This window comes from Ischnura elegans, chromosome 3, assembly GCF_921293095.1.
Source record: "Ischnura elegans chromosome 3, ioIscEleg1.1, whole genome shotgun sequence".
NCBI classification, from domain to species: domain Eukaryota; kingdom Metazoa; phylum Arthropoda; class Insecta; order Odonata; family Coenagrionidae; genus Ischnura; species Ischnura elegans.
The window spans coordinates 125,532,189-125,557,809 of NC_060248.1; the positions used below are offsets into that span (position 1 = coordinate 125,532,189).

General features: G+C 40.2%; 1 protein-coding gene across 1 annotated transcript in view; it reads right to left on the bottom strand.

Moving 5' to 3' along the window:
- Positions 1 to 22,129, bottom strand: part of LOC124156538 (sialin-like) — a 102,196-nt gene extending 80,067 nt beyond the window's left edge. Inside the window, exon 1 of the mRNA XM_046531137.1 lies at positions 22,050 to 22,129. Coding sequence (XP_046387093.1) covers positions 22,050 to 22,087 — 38 coding nt within the window. The 5' untranslated portion in view covers positions 22,088 to 22,129. The remainder of the gene's footprint in view (positions 1 to 22,049) is intronic.
- Between the last annotated feature and the right edge of the window lie 3,492 nt (positions 22,130 to 25,621).

Sequence of the window (25,621 nt, forward strand, 5' to 3'; positions counted from 1 at the left end):
AACATACATTTTTAAGTGCTATGCTGATTAAACACCATTCATGGACTACATTATGCATTTAGATTAGAAGTGGGTAATGAGAACTTACTTGCTTGTATATTCATTGCCATAAACATAAATCGATCAAAGATTCGGGATATAGAGTCCCTCTTCTGGCCTATTGGTAAGTATAGAGCTCCTCATGACGTAATTCTAGGGTGAATGTTTTTTCCCTAGCAACCCTACCTTCTTTTATGTGTTCGAAGGAGCTTCCTCATCCCACAAATGGGCCAGATTCAATTCCCAAATCTGTTTACCCTTCCCACCGGAACTACACGGAAATTGGTCGTAGGTACATTCTCCATTGGCATCCTAGAAATAAATCCTATTATAGATTAATTTGATCTCGGATGAGATAGAGCGCCTTTTTGGTCCCGTAAATGTGTTAAAAACCGGTTTCCTAGGTTTCGAAAGTTGTTTAATTATTTTCATCTATGAATCTGTGGGCTTTCCTCGTTTGTGAGCGGAGTTGAAGTTGCGAATGGTTGAGTGTTGGTCGTGGACTCGAGCATCGAACTGCCGACACAAAATGGATCGAATTGCACGAAAACATTATTAGAGTGTTTTGGTATAACCAGATTTTCTTTAAAACGTGATTGAAACTTGCAACAATATCACTTGATTCCCTACTTGAACAAATCTTACGGCGAGATATTCAATGTAACATTTCACTCGTTAGGGTCGGCTTACTTCGATTTTAGTCCACTTCCCGCTGGTCCACACGCTGCGAAAATCCGTTCATGGAAAATATTCTCTTTTAAATCCGAAAGCATCCACTGGGTGACGTTGCCGCCATTCTTACGCGTGTCTTTATCTCATTGTCAGCCAAGTGAACTTTTCTTCCTTTGAGAGGCATGGACGCAGCGCACTCACAATCAGTCGCCTGAAGGCATTGAGATGCGTGATTTTAGCCTGAATCACGCGGTAATTTTTTTCTGTCCTTTTTCATCACTCATTCCGTCACTTTCCGCATTTACAGCAGTCATTCCCATGCCTGGAGCCATCGCAGAGTGATTATATGATCGAATGATTACGTGAAACGGTCATCTTTTCCGTCATCATCGTCTGATATTACCAATGCATGCATGAGCCACAGAGCTCAGGGAAACATATCTTAATAATCACCTGTTAAAACTACTTATGGTCGGAAGGTTTCTTCGTTTGATAAGGTATTAATAATCCTTATTTAAGCCAAGCGCTACCAGCTAGCAGGGTACTCTGCTACCTGCTAGCATCCTGCGTCGTATCAGTGCTCAAAGCCTCGCCCCAAGGTCACCTCACTTGCGGCAGCGGGAACCAGAACGACGTCACACGGAGTTTTCTCAGCATTCACACCTAGCCGTCGCGTTTTTCGCGCGCTTGAAATTTTTCGCTTTTCGTTTAATCGCGAAAAATAGATATCGTCATTTAAAAATCTGGAATCGTGAATCTAAATCGTGAAATACGAGTACTCCAGGAGTAATAATCTTTCGATTAAGGCAACAAAAAAATAATAGGAAACCCTATTGCCATACTCGACACGATACTCGCGAGTAGTTTTCAACTCGACTCGAGATCAAAAAAATGCAGTGCAGAGTTTAGCGCGTAAATTCCACGTTTTGTTTACTCAAAACATACACTATTCTGGACGGCAACCGAACGGCGGACGTTAAATTGATTGTTATACAAATAAGGTCCAGAAAGGACCGCTAAGAACAACTCAATATGAATATTAGGTACCATCGGCAGTTTAGCTGCTAGTTCTTAGAAGTGCGTGAAATGCGACCAACAGGACATTATTTAATTTTACGTTGCAGAGAGTTTATATGAGAAATTGTTTTATTTTACGTCCCAGAGTGTTTAAATTACCTCTAATGGCAACGAATAGTATGTTTTAATAACATCTTTTTTAGTATTTTTTTCAGAATCTAGTCTTAAATTAAGTCTCGTTTTTTCATAATGTCTCTTTTTTCTCGACAAATATCAGCTTGCTCAAGGAGGAAAACCAAAGAAAGTGAAATCGCAGGAGATTCGTCGCTCTTGTCCATTACATCACGATAGTCTCTGATGGAGCCTTTCACGTCTAGAAAACAATTGCCTGCGATTTGAAGTAAAACGTCTTTTTCAGCCAGCCCCCGAAGGCAGATTCGTCGACATATCCAGACTCACAGTTTTCATTTACAAAGAAGAGGTCCATTTTCGGCTCCATGAATGCCCATATGAGAGCAGGAAGTTTTTTTTTAATGGCCGCCGCACGATTAGAGTAACCGTTGACAACTGACCGGGAATTTTATTGGTCACGCGCAGATCAAGCGTGCGTGGATTGTTGAATAAGTCGTTGGCAGCCGCCGTTAGTCGCTGACAGACGCGAGGCGAATGCGTAATCCCTGCAATTAGTGTCAATTCAGTTCTGCATCCCCCGAGGAAATTCTGGAACCACAGAACTAAGAAGAATGCATCACAATGCACCGCGCGAGAGAATAACATTAGCAACAAAACTAGCAGGGCCCAATCAAACATGGCCCATTCCCGTGTGCTCATTTTAAATGAGAAAATTCGTTTGTGAGATTAGGGCAGCGTACGATGAAAAATCTTTTGCATTGAATCTAAGTGATAAAACTTTGAAAACGCAATCTCACCCGAATCGTACAGGATGAAAAGAAATACTTCAAAGCTGAGTGATTAACCATTTAGGCATTTCCTTGGATTGCATTTGTAAGGATCCTTCACACCTCGCACTGTAACAGGCGAAGCAAGGATGAAGCTGGTCCGTGCTTTCGCGATGAAACAAAACACCGGAAAAATAACATATCCGTGCATGTGTTGGGAACCAATATTGAGCATTGAACATTGGTGATACATGGTTTCTAGATAACAAAAACGTGGTGCATCGCCCGATGGTATTAATAAAAAATATCGCGACCGATAGAAATATCGTAATAAATGTCATGATAAAATATAGCGATTTATCATCCGATAAGAAATTGCTAACAAAAATATTGTATAAAAAAATCGATGCCATACTTTTCTGAGGCACGCAGTCGCTATACAGAGATCCGTGAAGACAAAATTGAGGTGATAAAATGCAAGCCGTTTGTTCCGAAGCATATGTTAAAAAGGAGTGTTGTACATATACCCGATTTCCCACAGTATGTTGAAAAACATATTTCTTATTCTCTCTTTGGATCATGTTTTGAAAACATGCTTATGTTGGCATATTTTGCACATATTTACCGATGAATCGTAGATATAGTTGCATCGATACGATTTTCTGTGGTGCATATCGTTCTTTTTTTAGCCTCAACCACAATTTTTTTGGTGGGCCCATTTTAAGATTTCCCTCCCAAAATCAGTCGCATTACATTACATCCCATGAGGAACTCAAAGCAATTCCATTTTTATCTACACCTACATGCACTCCCCAAGCCGCCTCAATAGCCGTGCGGTGGGGATGTTAGGACAATAGCCGTGAACAAATAAAAAGGAAATGGTCCAACGAAGTTCCGCTTAGCATTCATGAAAGTCCTTTATTTTTCGGGGAAAAACGAATGCCCATTACTATCCGTTCGGTATCTTTAAATCTCGGATTAACTTCTCTCTTAATTTTTCGCTTTTATCAGAATAGGGTAGTTTTCTTCGTGAAAGAAAACGAAAGGCACTGATCGCGATTCGTTACCCACCATTAGTGTATTCATAATATACAAATTATTTGGTTATAGAAATCCCAGTTTAGACGAATGGCGACGGTAAATTTTAACCTCATTTGAAAAAGGCCAGATTGGCGCCCATGCGATGCCACTCCAAGTGACGTCACAGGGACCTAGATTCTATACGAGTAGATAGGAGTTTTACATTGTCTGAGATTACCAATGCATGCATGAGGCACAGAGCTCAGGGAAACATCTCTTAACTATAACCTATTAAAACTGGCTAAGTAGTGTTGCCGCGAGACTCGAGACTTTCTCGTCTCGTCTCGAGTCTCGTCTCGTTTTCGAGACGAGACTCGAGACGAGACCGTAGGGTAGAATTCGAGACGAGACTCGAGACGAGACCACCTTTTGACGAGACGAGACGATACCACTTCCACGAGACTCTCGAAAGTCTCGAAATTTAGATGGACGTCCTCAATTGATATTTGGTATAGTTTTATGCCTAGAGGTTTATAGGTTTATGCTTAAAACCATATCCTTCAGTTAGGACGAAACACATTTTACGTTATTCTTAAGCATTGTATTTTAAATACAGCTGAATAATAACTTTTCGATGGATGATCAAATTATAAACTAGAATATTTGCTGAAAAACCAATTTCTGAATGCATGAGCGACACTTATGGAGCCAAGTAAGGGAGTGTTAATGGCTGACTACTTTTCCTTATTGCCTGGGATAATTAATTTGGAAAATTGGAGCCTTATTTTAATGTAAAAAAGTTCTGGCTAAACTTTCGAGAGCCACAGCATTGTGTTACAAAAATGTATTACGTTGGGTGGTCAGCCCCTCGCTCGGTATCTTTTGCTTTGGGTATTTCCTGCATTTATTTCCTCTTGATTTCTTCAGTGTTGCAAGGTCTTTCTTCATTCTGCACTTGTGAAAGCATCGAAGTATCGTAAACAAAAGACTGCATTATACAAATATAAAATTAGGACGCATGACGAGACTTATTCCGCGTCGGTAAGCAATACTGCACAACATAATAGATCGTTACGAGAACGCCAGAAATCGTGTATGACTTTCGTAAATTGCTGTTTCCTTTTTCTTTCTACCGTTTTTTTTAGCAATTCATCAGAAAATTCACGTTAATATTACTTCAGTAATACGTATTACTGCGCCCTTCATTTCTAAATTTTTCCTAAGATGGCAACGACAATATAATTTTTATTGCAGCTGAGAGGAATCCTAAATTACCTCTATTTCGATCGCTTCAACTTCATTGGTGAAAGGTTTTCACACGCCGTGCTAACTCCAAGTTATGCATTGAGTAAGAAAAATATATAAAAATTCTAAAATTTTTACAATTAGTGAATTTCATGAGAGACATAAACGTGTTTATAATTATATTCATTAAAATTCATATATAGTTATTTAAGCTGAAATCCTCTGAGATCCTGCCAACTTCATTTTTTTCTTAACTATGAAGTCTGTGGTGCTGTCATCGGCACTAAAATCTCAGTAAGCTGAAGAGTCATGGTATCCTCAATTTTTCATCTCACTCATTTGAAGATACTCGGAGAAAATGAAAGTCGTGCCTCAGCATTTTATCTTTTCTGGGAGAAAAAATTCGAATCGGTTCATAATTGGTAGAGGGTATTTCGAGGTGGTATTAGTATCTTCGTGTATTGCTATCTCATTACCCTATTGTAGTCCCATCTCTAAAGGCCTGTTTACACGGTGCATTAACCCGTACGGGTTAATGTCTAAATGTATGAACGCGAGAATGAACGCCAAAATGCACCGTGTAACCACCCAACTTGTGCGAATGCATGCACAGAAAATAGAACCTGTTCTAATTTGGTTCATGCATTCGTACATGTTCCGTTCCGGTCCACAAAAATCATTCACGCAAACGTACATTAACTCGTACGTGTTAATGTACCGTGTAAACAGGCCTTAAGGCCATGTCCGGAAACATTTGATCCGCATGTAATTGCAAAACAATGTGGCTAGCGCGGCTGTTAGCTAATAATTATTTCAATGTATTGCATATTGTAAGGACTTATGGAGAGAAAGTCGTACTTAATTTTTTTACAATTTTAATAAATTTTTAAAATTGGCGGTTGAAAAATGTGTCGTACACAGTTATGCCACACTTGCCGGGAAAAGCCTGTGGCGGGGGGCAGGAGGCTGCTGTTGGCCGCACCGCGATGTACAGGGATAAATATAGTATCAATTATAAATGAAAATATTCGAATTAAATATGACTTGCAAAGTAATTTTACGAGAATTTCAGCCAAAAAACCTTTTTCAAAATTATTACGTGTTTTGACTATGGCTACATGCTTGACTGTTTATCACTATGGCCATAAAAGATTTTTTTAGCCACAGAAAGCAAGAAAATCAATGTTATTGAACCGTACAATGTATATATTTTTCTAACCTAAATAGAAATGTGACCTACACATTTAATTTTATTCGATCGCAGTATTTTAGGCATAGCTAATTCCGATTCTAGAAATGTAAAAACTACTATGTCTTTACATGAGACAAGTGTAAAAATATTTTTACACACATAAATACAGCAGAAATTAAAATGACAAAAGCTTTCTCGGGCACCAAGTGAGTGGTTGTTGTATAAGTAGCCAAAGTTTGTGTCGGATTGCCACCGTCGGGTGTTTGAATAAGAAGACGTTCTGCTGACAGTGTCTTTTTCTTGTCTGAGAGATCTTCAAATTTATCATTCGCTAGGAAAACACCAAAAATTAAAACGTATGCCCCGAAATCGTTTGTATGACGTTGCCTTTGACAACTACATCGCTATCACCGTTCAACAGTTCGATAATTGAGCCTCTGATGAAGTTTTCCGTTGGGTTTTCGTATAAATGCCTGCGAATGACTTTTTCAGTGTAATTGTCCTGTATAATAATCTAATTTTCGGAAACACCGGATAATTTTAATAGATTAATACGAACGTTTATTTTCAACTTATTAACAAATTTTATAAATTATGAATGTACCAGTATACCGGTATTTTTTCGCCGGTACAAACGAGGGAGTACTATTATTGCTATTTAACCCCTCAAGCGTGACTTTAAATTCCCGTGGTCGTTCCGTTGCGTGGTCGTTCCTAAGCGTGAAAGACACACTGTATGAGTTTGAAAGTTTCATTAGGTATTCCTATCTCTTAATCTTCCATATATGTACTTTCAGTGAGTATATATGTGAGACATATCTGTCTGATTTCGTTCTGTGCCTCTTAATTGCCTCTGTTTGTGTGGTCGACTTTTTTTAGAATATTTTTTCCAGCTGATGCCAGGATGCTTCCTCTAGGAGCGGCGACTGGTGGACGCCCATGGAAGATAGTCTACCACTTACGCTCCGATTTATGTGCTTTCTTAGCGATTGTATGTTCAATGTGGGGACGCTGAATGCCTTCCTCTGTGGTTCATTATCATCTCATCTTCTGTCTCATCTTTTCCTTTCTCTTTCATCGTGGCAATGATAGTGAAGGCTTGGACCGTCCAGGCATTGTCACTCAATAGTTCTCGGAACTTCGAAGACCTGTCAGCATCTGGTATCTTATTTATGACGTTGGAAGCTGAGGGTTGGAGTTTTTTTCGCGCTTGCGTTTGCTTTGGTGGTTTTATTTTTTTCGGCCTTGGGCCCCTTCCTTATCTGAACCCCTTCTTAGTTGACCATGCCTTCTAGCTCTCGTGAGTGGTCCGATCACAGTGTGCTTGACTTTCTGGAATAAAAGAGTGCAGAATGTTCTGATACGATTTCGTAAGTTACAATTGGATACTCCCTTGAGTCCAGGTTCGAAGATTTATAGCATCTAATTTTTCCGTGAATTTTCAAGAAAATAATGGGGAAGAGATCGGCCGTGAAGACGCGCCTCTAACCTTTGCGTGTGATTTAGTTGAAAAGAAATATCGCCTATTCGTGTAAAAAGGATCCTTGGAATTGGAGTTATTTTTCGATGATGAAATAATTACAATTATAGTGACTGAGACAAACCGCTACGTGGCATAGTTTCTTTAAAATTTACAAAGAAAATTCCAAAAAAATGCGCTTTCACTATAACCTTTCGCCCATTAGTGAATATTTGAATCTTAATGAACAAAATTATAGCAGGACAGAATTTAGAACAGCACAAAGGACGGTTCTCGGATATCGATACGGAATGTGCTCGATCGACCAGACGGCATATTTTGTTCAACAAAACCCATAAATTGAAACATATAGGGTTGAAAGAAGAAAGTGTGCAGTGAGTGACATAAACATAAAGAGATACGAGACAAGATACAGATGTAAAACTGCCCAGGAACCTGTGTTTTGAGAAACCCCACAGACTTTTGAACTACTAGACACGGCATACAGGGAGCAGGCAAAAGTAAACGGCGCTGAAAATTGTAAGTACGTATTAATAATAATCAAGTTCAAACAATGTTTAAGATAATATAATTTTTTGAATTTTTTTCGGTGATCGATTAGGATTATGTCTACATTCCATTTTTAGACATTTTTCGTTTCATGTTATTATTTTATTCATTGATTATCAATAAAATCAATGATTTTAGCACCAGTTTGATGCAATTGGTGTCCGGATAAATATGTGCTTGCAATTTATATTAATGGCTCTCCTATTTTTAAGACTATCGATTAAGCGATTCAGCACGCTTACGCATGGAAACGACGCTAAATTTAGTGTGGGGGAAACGAGACGAGACGAGAGTCTCGTCCGAGACTCGAGACCGAGACGAGACTGGGGTTCACGAGACGAGACTCGAGACGATACCAGAGGTCAGGAAACGAGACTGAGACGAGACTGGCGAAAGTCTCGTCTCGTCTCGTCTCGCGGCAACACTATGGCTAAGGTCGGAAAGTTTTCTTCGTTTGATAAGGTATTAATAATCCTTATGTAAGCCAAGCGCTACCTGCTAGCACCCTGCATCGCAGCGGCGCTCAAAGCCTCGCCCCAAGGCCATCTCACACGGCGGCAGCGGGAACTAGAAATACGTCACATGGGCTTTTCCCAGCATTCCTACTTACCCGTCGCGTTTTCGCGCGCTTGAAATTTTTCGCTTTTCGGTTAATCGCGAAAAATAGATATAGTAATTCAAAAATCTAAGAGCGTGAAATGCGTACTCTAGGAGTAATAATCTTTCGATTTAGGCAATAAAAAAATATTAGGAAACAACCCTATTGGAAATATAGTGGGTTTTCTAATATTATGATCCGTGTCGCTCTGAGAGATATGCATTCTCGATTGCTCATGGAATCAAAACCTTATACCTGCTTCTGTGATCGAAAAATTGATAATAATCGACATTGTCTACTCTTTTTTTTATCTACTCTCATTTTTTTCTTTAGTCTAATACTAAAAAAGCTCTCTTAATATATCGTTTCAATTGAGCATGGAATTACGAGGGTTGATTTTTTAATTAAGTGCTGTTTTTTATATGAAATAAACCAAAATGATTTTTTTCAAAATTATTATTTTTTTATAATTTTCATATTTTTCTTTACATTTCCACATAGTTTCCTTGTTTGATTAGGCACTTATCATACCTTAAAGCTAAGTTTTGAAACCACTATATAAAGAAGTTTGCCGCCTGCCCTGACAACCAGGAGTTCACGAGAGATGCCGCCGCGTCTTTTGCTCTGAATGGGACGTCGGAGCCTGGCCAAGGTTGCACAGTAGGCTTCTGAGTTGATCGTCATTCCTCGTGTCATAAAGTCCGCTAGCAAAACACCGCGCCTTTCCCAGAGCACCGTTGCCTGGATTTTGCAGCTAGACAACGTTTGTGATCAAAGATGGCTGTCCGGAGCGATCTTCATCGTCATCGAAAACATTTTCGCGGCCATCTTTGAATTCTCCGACCCATTTCCGCACTTTACCTTCGCTCATTGCATTAGCAGCATACACTTCACAGAGCTGAGGGTGAATATCTGCAGCCGACATGTTTCTTGAAGACAAAAATCGTATCACTGACCGAATCTCACACGCGGCGGGCGATTCAATAATCTTAAACATTTTAAAGATCCACAGTAAAGCGTAAAGGTTAGATACAGAACTGCAACTGACATGTGGTTGTTCGCAAGGAATGCCGGGAGGCGGCGCGCACACTCATTACGGACGGCGTGCGAACTGCTACAGTTTAAGGCAAAACGTGGGGTTCAAGTATGATGATCACCTTGTTGCTCTGAAAGATAGCTATCCATTCTCAGTAACTCAAGTAATATCACGCAGCTTCCGAGTCTCTAGCAGCTCCCAGCCTCATTCGTTTAACATATATGTATAGCAGTTTTCTACGCCCGTAACAGTCTTTGACGTATCGAGCAGCTTTCATATATATTTTATCAAGTTCACGAATCAATTAACTTAGGTCACTTATCTCTTTACACATCGCTCGAACGCTTCCCCTGCGTTTAATTTTAATTGCACTTGGCGAGTGTTTCCTCGAGTTATTTTAATTTGATCACTAATACACCCCTTTGGCGCATAAGTTGCTCGGCCATTTTTTTAAAAACATTTTATGATCTCTTTCCTTGCTTGGAATGGACTTGAAATGAGGCCAGCGAAATACGTCCATGCCTCTCAAAGGAAGAAAAGTTCACTTGGCTGACAATGAGATAAAGACACGCGTAAGGATGGCGGGAACGTCGCCCAGTGGATGCTTTCAGATTTAAAAGAGAATATTTTCCATGAACGGATTTTCGCAGCGTGTGGACCAGCGGGAAGTGGACTAAAATCGAAGTAAGCCGACCCTAACGAGTGAAATGTTACATTGAATATCTCGCCGTAAGATTTGTTCAAGTAGGGAATCAAGTGATATTGTTGCAAGTTTCAATCACGTTTTAAAGAAAATCTGGTTATACCAAAACACTCTAATAATGTTTTCGTGCAATTCGATCCATTTTGTGTCGGCAGTTCGATGCTCGAGTCCACGACCAACACTCAACCATTCGCAACTTCAACTCCGCTCACAAACGAGGAAAGCCCACAGATTCATAGATGAAAATAATTAAACAACTTTCGAAACCTAGGAAACCGGTTTTTAACACATTTACGGGACCAAAAAGGCGCTCTATCTCATCCGAGATCAAATTAATCTATAATAGGATTTATTTCTAGGATGCCAATGGAGAATGTACCTACGACCAATTTCCGTGTAGTTCCGGTGGGAAGGGTAAACAGATTTGGGAATTGAATCTGGCCCATTTGTGGGATGAGGAAGCTCCTTCGAACACATAAAAGAAGGTAGGGTTGCTAGGGAAAAAACATTCACCCTAGAATTACGTCATGAGGAGCTCTATACTTACCAATAGGCCAGAAGAGGGACTCTATATCCCGAATCTTTGATCGATTTATGTTTATGGCAATGAATATACAAGCAAGTAAGTTCTCATTACCCACTTCTAATCTAAATGCATAATGTAGTCCATGAATGGTGTTTAATCAGCATAGCACTTAAAAATGTATGTTTAATCCATTCGTTATCCACAAAAATGGTAGTGAATATGAAAATTAGCACTGAATTTTGGTGATTTTGGTGGAGTTGAAGTGAGGAAATACTCTTTTTAAACCATGCCAATCTTGCCAAGAGCTATAGAGCTCCGAGCGATAGCTCCGATGATGACGGGAAATATGACCGTTTCACGTAATCACTCGATCACATAATCACTCTGCGTTGGCTCCAGGCATGGGAATGACTGCTTTAAATGCGGAAAGTGACGGAATGAGTGATGAAAAAGGACAGAAAAAAATTACCGCGTGATTCAGGCTAAAATTACGCATCTCAATGCCTTCAGGCGACTGATTGTGAGTGCGCTGAGGACGATTGTCAGAGCACGGGAATGCAACAGGGTGGTTTCCTGTTATTTTTTTATTGCCTAAATCGAAAGATTATTACTCCTGGAGTACGTATTTCACACTTTTATGTTTTTAAATGACGATATCTGTATCTCGCGATTGAATTAAAATTGAAAATTTTTAAGCGCGCGAAAACGCGACGGCTAAGTATGAATGCTTGAAAAACCCCATGTGACGTCGTTCTGGTTCCCGCTGCCGCAAGTGAGGTGACCTTGGGGCGAGGCTTTGAACGCTGATACGACGTAGGATGCTAGCAGGTAGCGCTTGGCTTAAATAAGGATTATTAATACCTTATCAAACTAAGGACACTTTCCGACCATAGGCAGTTTTAATAGGTGATTATTAAGACATGTTTCCCTGAAGTATGTCCCTCATGCATGCATTGGCAATCTCAGACGTTGTAAAACTCCTATCTACCCGTATTGAAACTAGGTCCCTGTGACGTCACGTGGAGTGGCATCGCATGGGCGCCAAACTGGCCTTTTTCAAATGCGGTTCTAATTGACATTGCCATTCGTCTAAACTGAGATTTCTAAAACCAAATGACATGTATTTTATGAATACACTAATGGTGGGTAACGAATCGCAATCAATGCCTTTAGTTTTTTTTGATTAAGGAAACTATCTTATTGAAGCGAATCTTCATAGAAGACAATGTGACGATTATTTATTACTGCCTAACTATTTCAGAATTCTTTGTTTCCTCTTAGTATTTTCGACGTTTGTCTTATTTTACATCACAGTGTGCATACCTGTTAATAGGAGCAATACGTCCACTAATAAACTTCAAGGAAGACTCTTTCGCGATATGGACACAATGCTCGAACTCACGTGGCACAAACATGTTTTTTTACCTATCGACTACCCCCGCGAAGAATTCAAGCATTATTGACACGCCATTTTATAAAATAATTGTCCCTTCCAAATTATATAAAATCCGAACGAATAGATATTTTTGATTTATTTTTATTTTTTTTATTTTGATGTGGGCGGATCGGATCATGCTGGGTTACGTTGGGTTTTGGGTTGGATGGGGGCATGGTATTTGTATACAAGACTATTTCCTCGCCGTTCCAAAATTTTGACTCGAAAAATAATTTTCTCTGCTCGAGAAAATTAATCTGCCCAAAAGTGCACTTTTACTCCTATATTATTTCGTGTCGCGAGCTTTCTACATTCAGTTGACAGTATGGGTTCTTATGCAGATTCGTTTCCCATGTTAATCTCCATAAGGCTGGTAGCACGGTGTTGTCAATAGCAACATAAAACATTAATATTGCGCTATGCACTGTTAGGCAGTGTACTCTAATGTAGAAAGAGACGCTGTATTCATTGGCGTCACTAATTTTTACATAAAAATTATAGCAGAGGCTATAAAAAATATTTCCTTTAATTTGCATTACAAGCGTGTATTTTTTTTACTTTATCTTCTTCTCGCAATTGTCGTCTAACCGTTCATCATATTCAATTGAATCGTCTACAAAAGAATTCTTCATACTAATTTCTCTTTGTAGGTTTTCACTAATTTTACAGTAATTGAGAAAAAATGCAGTTATACTGATGTAACACCCTTTAGGACAAGAAAGTTTCTATTTTTGTAAGGTAAAAGATAAAAGGTCGCCTACTAACTTACAGTTATTTTGTCAAAGGTCCCGATATGCTGGGTATCAAATTTGAAGAAAACTACAAAGTTAATTTAGTGAAAAAATCATTCACTTATCTTAATTTTTAAGGGAGTTACAAGGTTAAGAAAAAATATTATGGCGCCGCTGAGCCGAGCTTCTCGCTTTGCCTTGCCAGCTCCTTGCGCGTGGAACCTTATAAGCACGGACTTAGATTTTACAGCTTATAAGCAAGTATGGAAGCGCATACTTTCTTATGCGATACTTTTATACCCTTTCCTACTTTCCTTACTCAAACACCGAGATAATACGTAAAAACTGTTAAGATTTATAAGAAAAGAATGTAACTTTTAGGTTTTATTGGACAATACAAGTTTTCCCCAGTTTGACGTCACAACTTCACAAGTGGCGCCATATTTTTGATTACTACCAACGTCCCATATTATTTTTTGTTTATTCATTTTTTACGTTTAGTTTCCCTCTTGAAGTTATAAAACAAGAGTTTCTAAGGTGGATTAATCGAAGCGAGAAAAAAAAAACTTTTTTGGCCAACGAAGTTAAAGCTCTATAGTTTGTTCGCTTCGTCCACTTAAATTCCATGAAGATTCAAGATCTATAAAAATCGTTGATAGAATCTTTAATAAGAATGCCCAAGGTTCCCAAATATTACAATTTTGGCCAAAGAGTACTTGACCAGCCACACAATTGTGTAGGGAAAGACATTTTTTCTGCAGGCAGAAATATTGTGACATGAAGACGTCAAGACCTGCTGCATGAGCATGTAGAACAATTGGTTTTTCTGCATGAAAATTAGAAAGGTTCAAATATTGCATGATTCATTTACGTAAACAATATTTATTACAGTAGTGCAAATGCCATTACTCAGGGCTCTTCTTAGCAGTTTGAGTACATATGTTAATTAAAATGACGACATATTACTTTAGGTTTATTCACTTCAATTGTGCTAATGTAGCTGTGTAAGACACATTTATTTTCATCCATCTCCTAAACTCTGACAAAATTACAATCAAAGTTCCTTATCATCTTTTCCTTTTTCTTCATCAAGCTAAGCATTCAGAATAGAGAATTCACTATGGGTTCGAAAAAGAGGATAAGTATGTTGGACATGCATTGCTGTGTTGCCTGGCAGAGGAATAGGGTAGTTTCCGTCATCAAAGAAAACGAAAGGCATTGATTGCGATTCGTTACCCACCATTAGTGATTTCATAAAATACATGTCATTTGGTTTTAGAAATCTCAGTTTAGACGAATGGCAATGTAAATTTTAACAGCATTTGAAAAAGGCCAGTTTGGCGCCCATGCGATGCCACTCCACGTGACGTCACAGGGACCTAGTTTCTGTTCTAGTAGATAGGAGTTTTACAACGTCTGAGATTACCAATGAGGGACAGACTTCAGGGAAACTTATGAAACTATGAAATTCGTACTCCAGGAGTAAATAATCTTTCGATTTAGGCAATAAAAAAATAATAGGAAACCACCCTATTAAAGCAGAATGATGTCCAATGACGTCGAAAAGAAAGGAGGAGGCTACGATTTGTCAGAGCCGTGACGTTTAGCTTTGACGATGAGTGAATGCACAAGAGGAGATAGAGTGATGCTGATTACGCCACCCATATTCACTCGGTCTGCATGCGTTCCATGTCACTTCTAATCACGATGCTACGTGGCCGCGTGGAAACGCACGCTCGCATCGATGCACGACCGTTGACTTCGGACGTGCTCGGATACCACCTGTAAACAATCGTGTGTGTACGTGCTTACATACGAGCGATTTGTGGACTTTACGTGAGCTGAGATGGAGTTTACGTTCGAGCAGCGGGAGTGGAAAAGATGGGTTCCCAGGCAGTGGTAAACGCGTTTGGGCGCGTCTTCCACGCGTGAATATTTCTGAGGGAATTCGTAATGCAATCAGACACACCCCAACACAGATTCGTGTGAGCTGCGATACATCACTCTTGCCCCTCGCCGAATTCATTCTCATAGCCGTGAATATCATTTTTCGTGGGCGACTAGCCAAAAAAATAATAATAATACCGTATTATTTTCAACTGCTGGCTACGTACCTGAATGAATGAATGGACATTCCGTGCCTGGCAAACGTATTCATCGACGAAAATGAGATAAGCCATCGCGCACAAACTTACCCAACTATAAGCCTCTTGTCGTAGCCTGTACCATGGACCTTTGGACTCGTTTCGCTTGGGTAAGTGACATGGAGTACTATATGAGATTCCATTCAGACCGGAAGTGTTTCGCGGCGCCCAAATTGGTTGATAGAGATTTTGTCGAGAAACTCTTATTTGAAACAACTGAGAGAGGAGATGCGTATGCAGCAGGTGCGGTCTGGGTTGATTGGGGGCCCTCGTTCCCGAAAATTTGCGGAGGCACGGAATATTGTAGAAAATTGCATTTCCGGAAATAGATTTTGACGCTGTTCGGACTCATAAAAACCTTATAAAAGTTAATAAAAAAATAGCAATTTCGTAAAAAAAATACAACGAAAATTTCATTGTTTGCAAATATTTAATTATTTTACTTTACTTACATTTATTTAATATTAAATTTTTTTACGGTTCTTTTATCTATTTAGTGAATTTTTTTCTTGAAACTTAACTGAAATCTAAAAAAGAAACCTCTAAAATAACCTTGTCGAACATCTCGTTTAAAAAAAAATCAGGTCCTCTTTTACCTCCTACACCTTCATTTTATTTTTATTTTTGTATGATCTTTTTACACTGATTATGTTATATATATAGCAAATAATGAAAGCGTAGAATTTTTAATAGCAAAAAACTTTCGTTCAAGTAATTTGAGTCTTTTTTTATTACACCCCCCATATATACGTGCGCTTCATGGTAGACGCAAGCGTTGTTAGGGTCCCATAAGCTCGGAGCCCTCGTCGACCAGCCGACCGCGTCAGATCCCTGTTATGTAGCTTATACAATCACTTTTCAAGTCTTTAAGAATAAATAAACCTCTTCGAAAAAGGGTTATCATGTTTATATACACAATGCATGCCAACGAGATTTAGCTACAAGATTTCTAACGTATGGTCTTCAAGAGACCTGACGTTATTAAGCCGTGTAACATGAAGGTGAGGTAACGTGTGAAAACAAGTGTAGTGAGTAAATAATACTAATGTGAAATCGAAATAATTTGTCTGTTTTCAGTCACGATCTCAAAGCCGCGCCGAAGTCGCGTTTGCAAAAGCAAATAAATTTGAGTCCCCTGACTCAACCCGACCGACCAGTTTACAGATACTTTGGAATTTTTGACGCATGTTTGCTTTGGCGGTGTGAAACGTTGCTAATATTAAATATAAGAATATGACGTTAAGAATAAAAATTTTAGTTCAAAAAAGGACATTATAAAATCGAAAATTTAGACCCACATTATTTGACGCGCGTTTCGACCGATAAACCAAGTTCGACACAACCAGCCAATCAACAATTATAATTATTATTGTGCGCATCTGTTTGTGTTTTATGGGCAGTGGGTTGTTTGTCGGGAACTTATATACTTAATGATGAAATTGATTATAAGAACTTGCATGCATATAATAAGTAATTTTTTTGCAATTTTTCTATCATTTTTTCCTTTTTTCATTCCAAGTAATCATTAAGTTTATTTCCACTGCCCCAAGCAATTTATTTATATTTTTAAAATTTTCTTTCCCGTATTCGGTTTTTCTTTTATGATATTTGTATATATGTTTGAACATATTCCAGCAAAAACTAATGCAAAATTTGATAACATTTTTAAACTGATGATTTTTTTAAGAAAGATGTGATGCCTTCGAGGCGAACACTTGGGGGCCAGCAGGGCCGGATTAAAGGGGGTCCCATCCCACGGGACACGGGCCCTCGGCCACCCAACAAGCAAGACCCTTCCGCCAATATAGTGGTAAATCTCACAAAATCGGAAAAAAATCATCATGTATTAGGCGATTCAAGATGAAGCTGGGTTGTTTTTTTGGTTAACATGTAGTCGCCAACATTGAAGTCAACAAATTAATAACGCTGCTGATAAACAAAAATATTTTATCCGTTGGCGTCGTTAATGTAGATCTGAATGCAACCAGTGGCTCGCCAAGTCGGAAGCACGGGTTGCATGCGCAGCTCTTTATGTTTTTAGGAAGACGAAGAGCTTAGTTTGTTATATTGTCAATAAATTTGCTCAAAAATTGTGCTACGTGGATTTTCTGTTATTACGCTGCAAATCGCAACGGCTCGAAACCGTGGGCCTCCCACCAAAAAGGACCCCACATCTCAAATCCAGCCCTGGGGGGCGGTGCTGAAAACTATTAAGCCATTGGTCGGCGCCAACCAATAGACCACAACTACGGTACAAGTAAGAATACAGATCACGGTCATGGCAACAGCATCATTCCAGTGGATGGTATTAACATAAAGGCAACAGACGAAGTGAAGTACCTGGGAGTTACGATAACCCCGAACCTCACGTGGGGAACACATATATAGAATATTTGCGGCATATCCCTGAAGAAATTAGGATTCGTCAAGCGTATTGTGGGAAGATTTTCGGATAAGAAAGTGAAAGAAAGGTGCTATTTCGCTCTCGTCCGACCGCACCTTGAATATGCAACGAGCGTATGGGACCCGGTGCAGAAAGACTTAATCCGCGAACTGAATAAAATACAAAGGAAGGCTGCGCGTTTCGTCAAAAACTGCTACGGGCGTACAGACAGTGTTACCCAGATGCTAAGCGAATTAGGCTTAGATTGCTTGAACAATTGAGAATGGATATCTTTAAGAGCGACACAGAGAACATAATATTAGAGCCACACTATATTTCCAGGTTTTGGCTTCGATTGGTACCTTTGTACTTTCCAGTATTTCGGACCGGCGATCAGTGGGCTGAAATCGAAAAAACCTGGGCAAGGCCTCAAAAATATTTATTTTTAGTATGGAGGTTGAAACTTTGCATAGCTGTTTTCATTACATTAGCGCATATTTAGACGCATATCGTTTTTCATGTATTGCTTCTGTTGACTAAATAAATGGCCTCAAAGTTGAACCAATTTCACAAAAATTACCCAAATTGAATTTTTTTCGAAACTCACGGTAAGTATATTAAAACTAATTCCTCACCTCTTGTAATACCATGAGACCAAATATTAACAGTGTTATTAAACGATTTGTTAATGTTAATTCATATCAACTTCTACGAATTGGTTGTTATATTCTTGACCAATACGATACAAAATGGTGGAACCTGTTGTTTGTAAAATTGCTATGTAGGAATATAATAAAAAGGTCATCTAATTACCTCAAGGTATTTACACCACGTATATGGCAAAGCCTGTATAGTGTGATCCGATGAGATGATCGGTGACGCCGAAATTAAGATCGATTTTTCGATCGTGCGGCATAGCACAGCTGGCTGCAGGCCAAGAGGAACACTACACTCGGCGGATGTTGGAAAGTGAATCTTTTATACCCAATGAATTGAATAAAAGCATAAATATTTGTTATTACGACATTTGGTGTGCCATTTATTATAAATTATTTCTTCACTGCCTTGTGATATTTATAGTGAATACATTACGAAAGAATTTTTGAGGTTTTGGCCAGACCAGTGTGAGGCAGGTCGTCAAGGAGTTTGCCGGACGGGGTCAATGGACCAATCGGCGCGTGTGTTGTACGCGTGGGACGCACATCTCCTCCGCAGCGGCGATGCGTTCTGCTTGACGCGCTGAAATGCAGGGCAGGGTCACATCAAATGGTTTTTTTTTTCGTCCAAAGAAGGTTTCCCGCTTCCTCATCCCCTTCAACATTTTCTCCTCCCTCGCTCGCTCCAGCATCAAAGGAAGAGGAAAAAAAAACATCTCTATCGCATCGGATAATTCGCCCTTTAAACACTTAGGAGCGATTCGCTGAAAACTGACCGCCCACTAAGGAAATACATTGTGCGGTGTTGCAACATTTTAAAAAAAAGTTAAAAACATCTCTCTCGCATCAGATAATTCGCACTTTAAACACTTTGGAGCGATTCGATGAAAACTGACCGCCCACTAAGGAAATACATTGTGCGGGGTTGCAACATTTAAAAAAATTATATTTGTGGAATTAAATACATTTGAGAGGAATTTTCAAAACTCTTAACTTTTCATCATCATTGTTCGTTTAGAATCAGGGGAATCAGCACCCCTGTGGACCGACGAGGAGGTTCCACAATCACGAATGCACTACCTTCATCTCCATCTACATACTACCCCGCAAGCCACCTCAATAGGCGTTTGGCGGGGGGTGTTAGGAGACCAGCCGTCATTAAATGAAAAGAAAAAGCTCTACCGAAGTTCCGCCTAACATTTATTAAAGCCCTTTATTGTCAGTGAGGAAAAACGAATTCCCATACCTATCCGTTGCGCAAAATACCTCTCTCTTGATTTATTCTATTCTCTCTCTTGATCAGCTTCTAATATGATGTTATTTGAAAGGTATCCATTCTCGATCGCTCAAGACCTTATGCCTGCTTCTGTCATCGAGTGATAATAGTCGAGGTTGGCTATTTTTTTCGTGAACAATGTTCTGATGTCCATTTACTCGTTCGCCCTCGAAATATAGATTGAGATTCACTTCGAAACGCGATTACGTAACAGGTAATATGGCTAGCCGTTCTGGGATTTGAGAAAATGGAAATTACTACCCCCGTCGAGTTTAACAAGTTTCCCTCTCATTAAATTTCATTTGCATTGTATAAAAATACGGATCCGCAGTACACGATGAATGAATAGAGACCATACTCCATGGCATCAGAAGGTCGAGAATGAAAAGTCCATTCTCGCACAAATGCTTTCGTACACAGCTGTTGTCAGGAAACTATACTCGATCGCCAACGGGAAGAGATTGATGAGCTGAGTCATATTTACCGTATCGCATTTTACAATTAACACCTGGCAGTACACATCGGAACAGAAACCTACTAAGCCAGTAGCGGATACAGAAAAAAAGGGGGGCAGCAGATATCTTGAGTTACCTTTACTTTTATCCTAATAAAAAAATAATCAAGTCACCTGCAGAGTTTAAGAAAATTTTAATTAAATTTATTGCGCACACATACAAAGCAATGCCATGTTATGATAAAGAAAAATTATAATTGTGGTTCTGCTATGTTTGGCAATACGGGTGGGCCCGTAAGGGGGGTGCGCCTCCCCTTCCCCCCCGCGCCCCCCCTCTGTATCCGCCACTGTACTAAGCCACAGGAAGAGAAAGTGGTAAGAATATTTTGCTTCAGTATTTTCTTAAAAAAATACAATTTTCACACTTGAGATACTGGTGAATTTCCATAATGGTCCCCTGCTCTTTTCTTAAAAATTTCAAAATGATAGCGTAATTTTGAACGAGTAATTTGTCAGGACCAAGTTAAAATACCTCCGGTATAGCGGGAATTATTAGATTAATATGAACGAAATATGTGTACGTAATGCTGTGTAAGTCATGCTCCTTGTAGCACATGGTATGGTCATGCAGTTAATATGTCTTCTACTTTAACGCGGGAGCAATAAAGGCGAATACGTATGAAATACATGTACGAATATTAAAACGTATACGTATCGAATATTACTCCCAGGACCCTTGAATTCATTGCAGGGGTCTGTATTGGAGCGTAATTCAATTATAAATCCATGGGTTCCGAGAAGAGTACAGATAATCAAAGTTATTTTCTATTGGTGACAAACGAAAGCATTTTTTTTAAACTTGCTCATCGGTATAAGAGGACATGATTCTAATCTGTCTCAGAAAATGAGTTGACGGGATTCGAGAGACAAATGAACAGTTGGAAAGGCGACGAGCGAGTAAAGAAGATCGTGGTGGAGGAGTGAAGGCTAAGAGTGGAGAGAGAGAGAGGGGGGATGGAAACTCGGTGCACGGAGGAGAAGGAAGGCGCGGAAAAAAAACAATTTATTTGATTTATGCAGCGGAGTCTACCTCCAGAGATCCAAACTGGAAAACCATCGTCACGTTACAAAGGATACGATAACTTGTAACCAAGAGAAGGGCTAGTTCTCCGAGTGCCCTATCCAAAGGATCCCTCTCGCCCAACTAAAATAATTGACTGTCGATTGAAGTACGCATGCTTTAACTCGCGAAATTAAATCCATTGCAATGGGACGAATCTTTCAGCGTCTCCGTCTATTTTTCTCGCGAGGGAACTCAGCGTATTCATTCATTCAATTTAATTCAATAATCGACTCGAGACATTTTCAATGGACCGCGGCCGCAATGTGTTTTTTTTTCCTTGTATCACACCCGCGTATCTCGCAGTCAATCTGAAGCCGGTTGCTCCTCATGTGTCCGCGCGGTCCCGCATTGCTTTTTTTTTATTTGTAACGGATGAAGACGAATCCATGAGACATGGGCTCGAATCTTGGTTAGGGTAAAATACTTTTCGGGTACCTTGCGGAGATAAAAGTTGAGCGTGCGTAGGGCGCATGACAACTAACCGTAGGGTCCCCGGTTAAAACCCGCGTGAAGTCTTCGGACACCTCCAGTAAAAATACCGTCAGAGTGTGAGGTTGCATATCAGGGCAAAGGGAATGCTGCCCTCCTGAGCTGATTGTTTGATTTTCACACGCCTGCGGGCAAGTTTGTTGTGAGCTTTACCCTCACCTATTCGAAGCAGCCTTCAGGTTGATACGTTGAACGAGCGAATTCACTCATTGCGCGAATCCGAGAGTCATGGGCTCGAATCCCGGTTAGGGTAAAATGCTTTCCAGGGGCTTATAAGAGACCTATGATTGTACTTGCCGTGGTGGTGGTGGGGAGTGGGAATAATGAAGAACGGAGAAAGAAGCCTGTTGGGTGGAAAGAAGGCCCAATGAGACGTACTCACATTTTAAGGGAAGTCTTGTGATCCGTTGGCAGGCCCATCCTGGACGGCTCGAGTGCTCAGACTGTGGGACGTCTTGTTGGCCATCCCCCTCTTTCCTGGCGTTATGTAACGCACCTTAGAGAGAGAGAGAGACGGAGGTTGCCTTTGGAGGATAGGAGGGGGCGGGGGGGGGGGGGGAAGCAGAGTCGTGCGCGCTGTCCGACTGGCAAAAAAAAAAAAAAAAATGCTTGAAACGGTAATTCCGGGGTATTCTCAGCTATCATCGAGAAACAATTGCCCCTCCCCTCCACCTATTATACGCTGCCTGCAACCCCATCGCCAGAGGCAGGTTGTGAGGCTTATCCCGCGATTCCTGGAAAAATTATTGAAAAAGTGGCGATCTTGGTATGGTAATTGGAGGAGTCGATCGACAGCAGAGGTGATTTGCGTCGTTAGGAAAATGGGTGGGTAAGGAACGGTGGGGAGAAACCTGGCGTCGGCATTAGCCTGCTCTTAACCCCTTCCAATTCCATTAATTTTCCGAATATCATTCTCTATTTATTTTTTGGTGGGTCTCTTTTAAGTGGTACGTAATTAAATGATATTTTGTAATTTGCAATCAACGTACAGCCGTGAAATAAAATGAGATTATTAAACATGAAGAACACAGCTACTCGAATAAAGTCATTTTAATCCTTCCAATGCATCATGATTCATGAAATATGAATTATTTATGTATACTATGTATGATTTAACATTTTTAAGCTTTAAAAATAATTATATTGTTCCTCAAAATAGTGCTAAAATTATGATAATCCGATGACGAGATACACTCGTCATTGCGCGGTTTGGCATCGCAAGTTCATGACGAGCTAGACTCGTCATTACAGCGCAAGGGGTTAACGAAAGGCGCCATGGGGACCTCTGCCTATCGTCCCATCCGACGGACGGAGTGTTGCGCTTAAAATGTCCTTCGCACATCATTCATGCAGGGATCGGCCAGTCTCCGTGAATTCTCTGCCACTGCCGAGATTTGAACCCGGGCCCACGGGGTGGGAAGCCAACACTCTGGCCACCACGCCGACCTGATTCCCATAGCATTCTTTAAAGTGACTCTCCAGTGTTAGTTTTTATTCAATTACCTTTACAACCGATGTTTAAAAAAATGATAGATGAATAGCCGCTGGTATACGCATATCAGACCTCAGACGCATATAATAGCTGCGATGTAGGAATTGCCTTTCATCAAGGCACCGCGGAAAGTAATGGACCTTCCCCAGCAGAGCAACGACCTTCATCTTCCCCCACGTCAATCACATACATGTTCGCGTAATGCAAGCATCCATCTGCGAGAGAGAGGAGAGGACTATGCGAAGAAGGGACACTTTTCATTGCAGACCTTTTTCATCTACGTGTTACCGTGCAAGCCACCACCAGGGTGTGTGGCATGGGGTGATTCCACACCACGCATACAGCTCTCAACATAGCCTCGATTAGAAACCCGCGCGTTCGCCGGACACAGGCTAAGCACAAAGGACTACGACACACGGTTACAGGGATGCCCACTTACAAAAAATATTGGGGTGGGGCCCAAACCGGGGATCTTGCCCCGGGAAATTTTATAAGTAGGGGCTTTTAAGTTTTTTAAGCATTTCAGAAGAGTCATATGATCAACATTTGAACCCTGATAACTCGAATCTCGATATCTGGACACTACGGGGAAAATCGACAAGCCTGGCGCATTTTTCTTCACACCCATAACGAAGTTTTGAGGTGGTTCGGGTCCCCTCAGGCCCCATGGAGTCGGCGCCACTACACGGTTAGACCATAAACTAAGAGAGTGCTAAGGACACGAACATGCGTTCCACATTTGTTGACAGTACGGGCCTTATGGAGAACAGTGTTGCCAAGCTTCCGCTCCGCCGGCAGGCATCCTGACAGCGTATGCAACCACACATAATAGAGCGCCAATATGGTTTAGTTAAAAAAGGAGTTAGGGATCGCACGAAAAACGGCGAAAATTAAGGAATTTTTTAGCGTAAATTACAATACCTTTGCTGCAATATAAAAGGAAAAGTCTTTTGTTATTTTAGGTATGTACTTATTCAATGCACAAGCTGAATGATGAATAATCTGTAATGAAAAAATAACAATAAATTGAAGGATAATAAAAATTATCGCCACTCCTGAATGAGACAAAATTTCTATTCCTTCCATATTATGCAATATTTTTTGGCTCTGGATAGTATTACATGAAATGCGATGTTGTGTAAGACAACGGGGTTTATATCATACGGATAGTTAGTTTTTTTTTATGTTATGATGTAAGGGAAACGTCTATTTCCACTCTCGTAAGCTGTAATCCGTTTGTCGTAAGAAAGGTGACCTTATTGATACCTTGATTCTAAGCATTCACACGTGCCTTAATTTTGCGGAGAGCGTTAATAAAAGCTCAAGGATAAATAGAATAGCCCGTCAGGAATAAGTAGTAGCCGATTCTTATTATTACTCTTCTCCTTTACTCCAAAGATCAACCATGGAACGTCCAACTTGAAAAACCATCCATAACCTATTTGAAATTTTCTCTCAATTCAGTGAGGATCCAAACATTATCGACTCATGCAAGGAGATACAACGCAATAACCTCGATGAAAACGAAACAATAATAAATGTATCCGTAATTATGTTAGTAAAATAATTCACTACCACCAGAAATATTTTCATCCAGCAAAATTTTAGGACGAGGTAAGTAAAGAACATTACTGACAACATTGAATACAAGTATTTTAACGCATTGCCCACACACGCACCTATTAGGGCTGGTGCTCATGTTTTTTTCAGCTTAGCTCTCTTCTTCAATTTATTGACTATCATTTGGCCAGCGTTATGATGCAATTTGTGACGCAGATAAATTATGAATGGCAATAATCTTTCAAACCTCAATAAATACTCCTTGCCTGAGGATTAATTAAACACGAGCGTCGTAATCAGCAGAAACACAAAAAAGGTTATAAATGGTAATAGTCCCTCCATGCCTTCTCGTTTAGGGGTCCGACTCCCTCCATGCAGCGGGATGTGCTCGGCTGTGGCCCTGGCTCCTCCGTTGAAGACGATGTCATACGAACTCAACTCCGCTATATCATCCTGCAAATTGTCTGCGTGCCACATGTCTTTTGATTTAATTTATGTTTCGCGGCTTATGAGTTTCTCACCTTTTCTCCTCTTCTTTGAATCGGACATGCTGATAGGGCGCGTTACAGCAGAGATAAGTGTAAAACACACTTCATAATTCTCAAATTCAGCAGGCCACACAACACTTGTTCACTCCAAAAAATGCAACGACAAACTGATCGCCTTCGTGAATTCTTCCCACGGCCCCTTCGGCTAGGGTCGCTTGTGGTGCATGTGAAAGGAACTTCAGGAAAATCCCAAGCCCCCTTTTGTAAAAGGCGTGCACTGGATGGGGTAGTGTTTCGCACAGATTATGAGATATTCTCTTTCTTGGTTTCTGGGGCGGGGCCGAAACACCCAAGGCGAATTTTGCGTCTTATTTCTAAGACGCTTGCTTACTTTCGTGTATCAATGTATTGAAA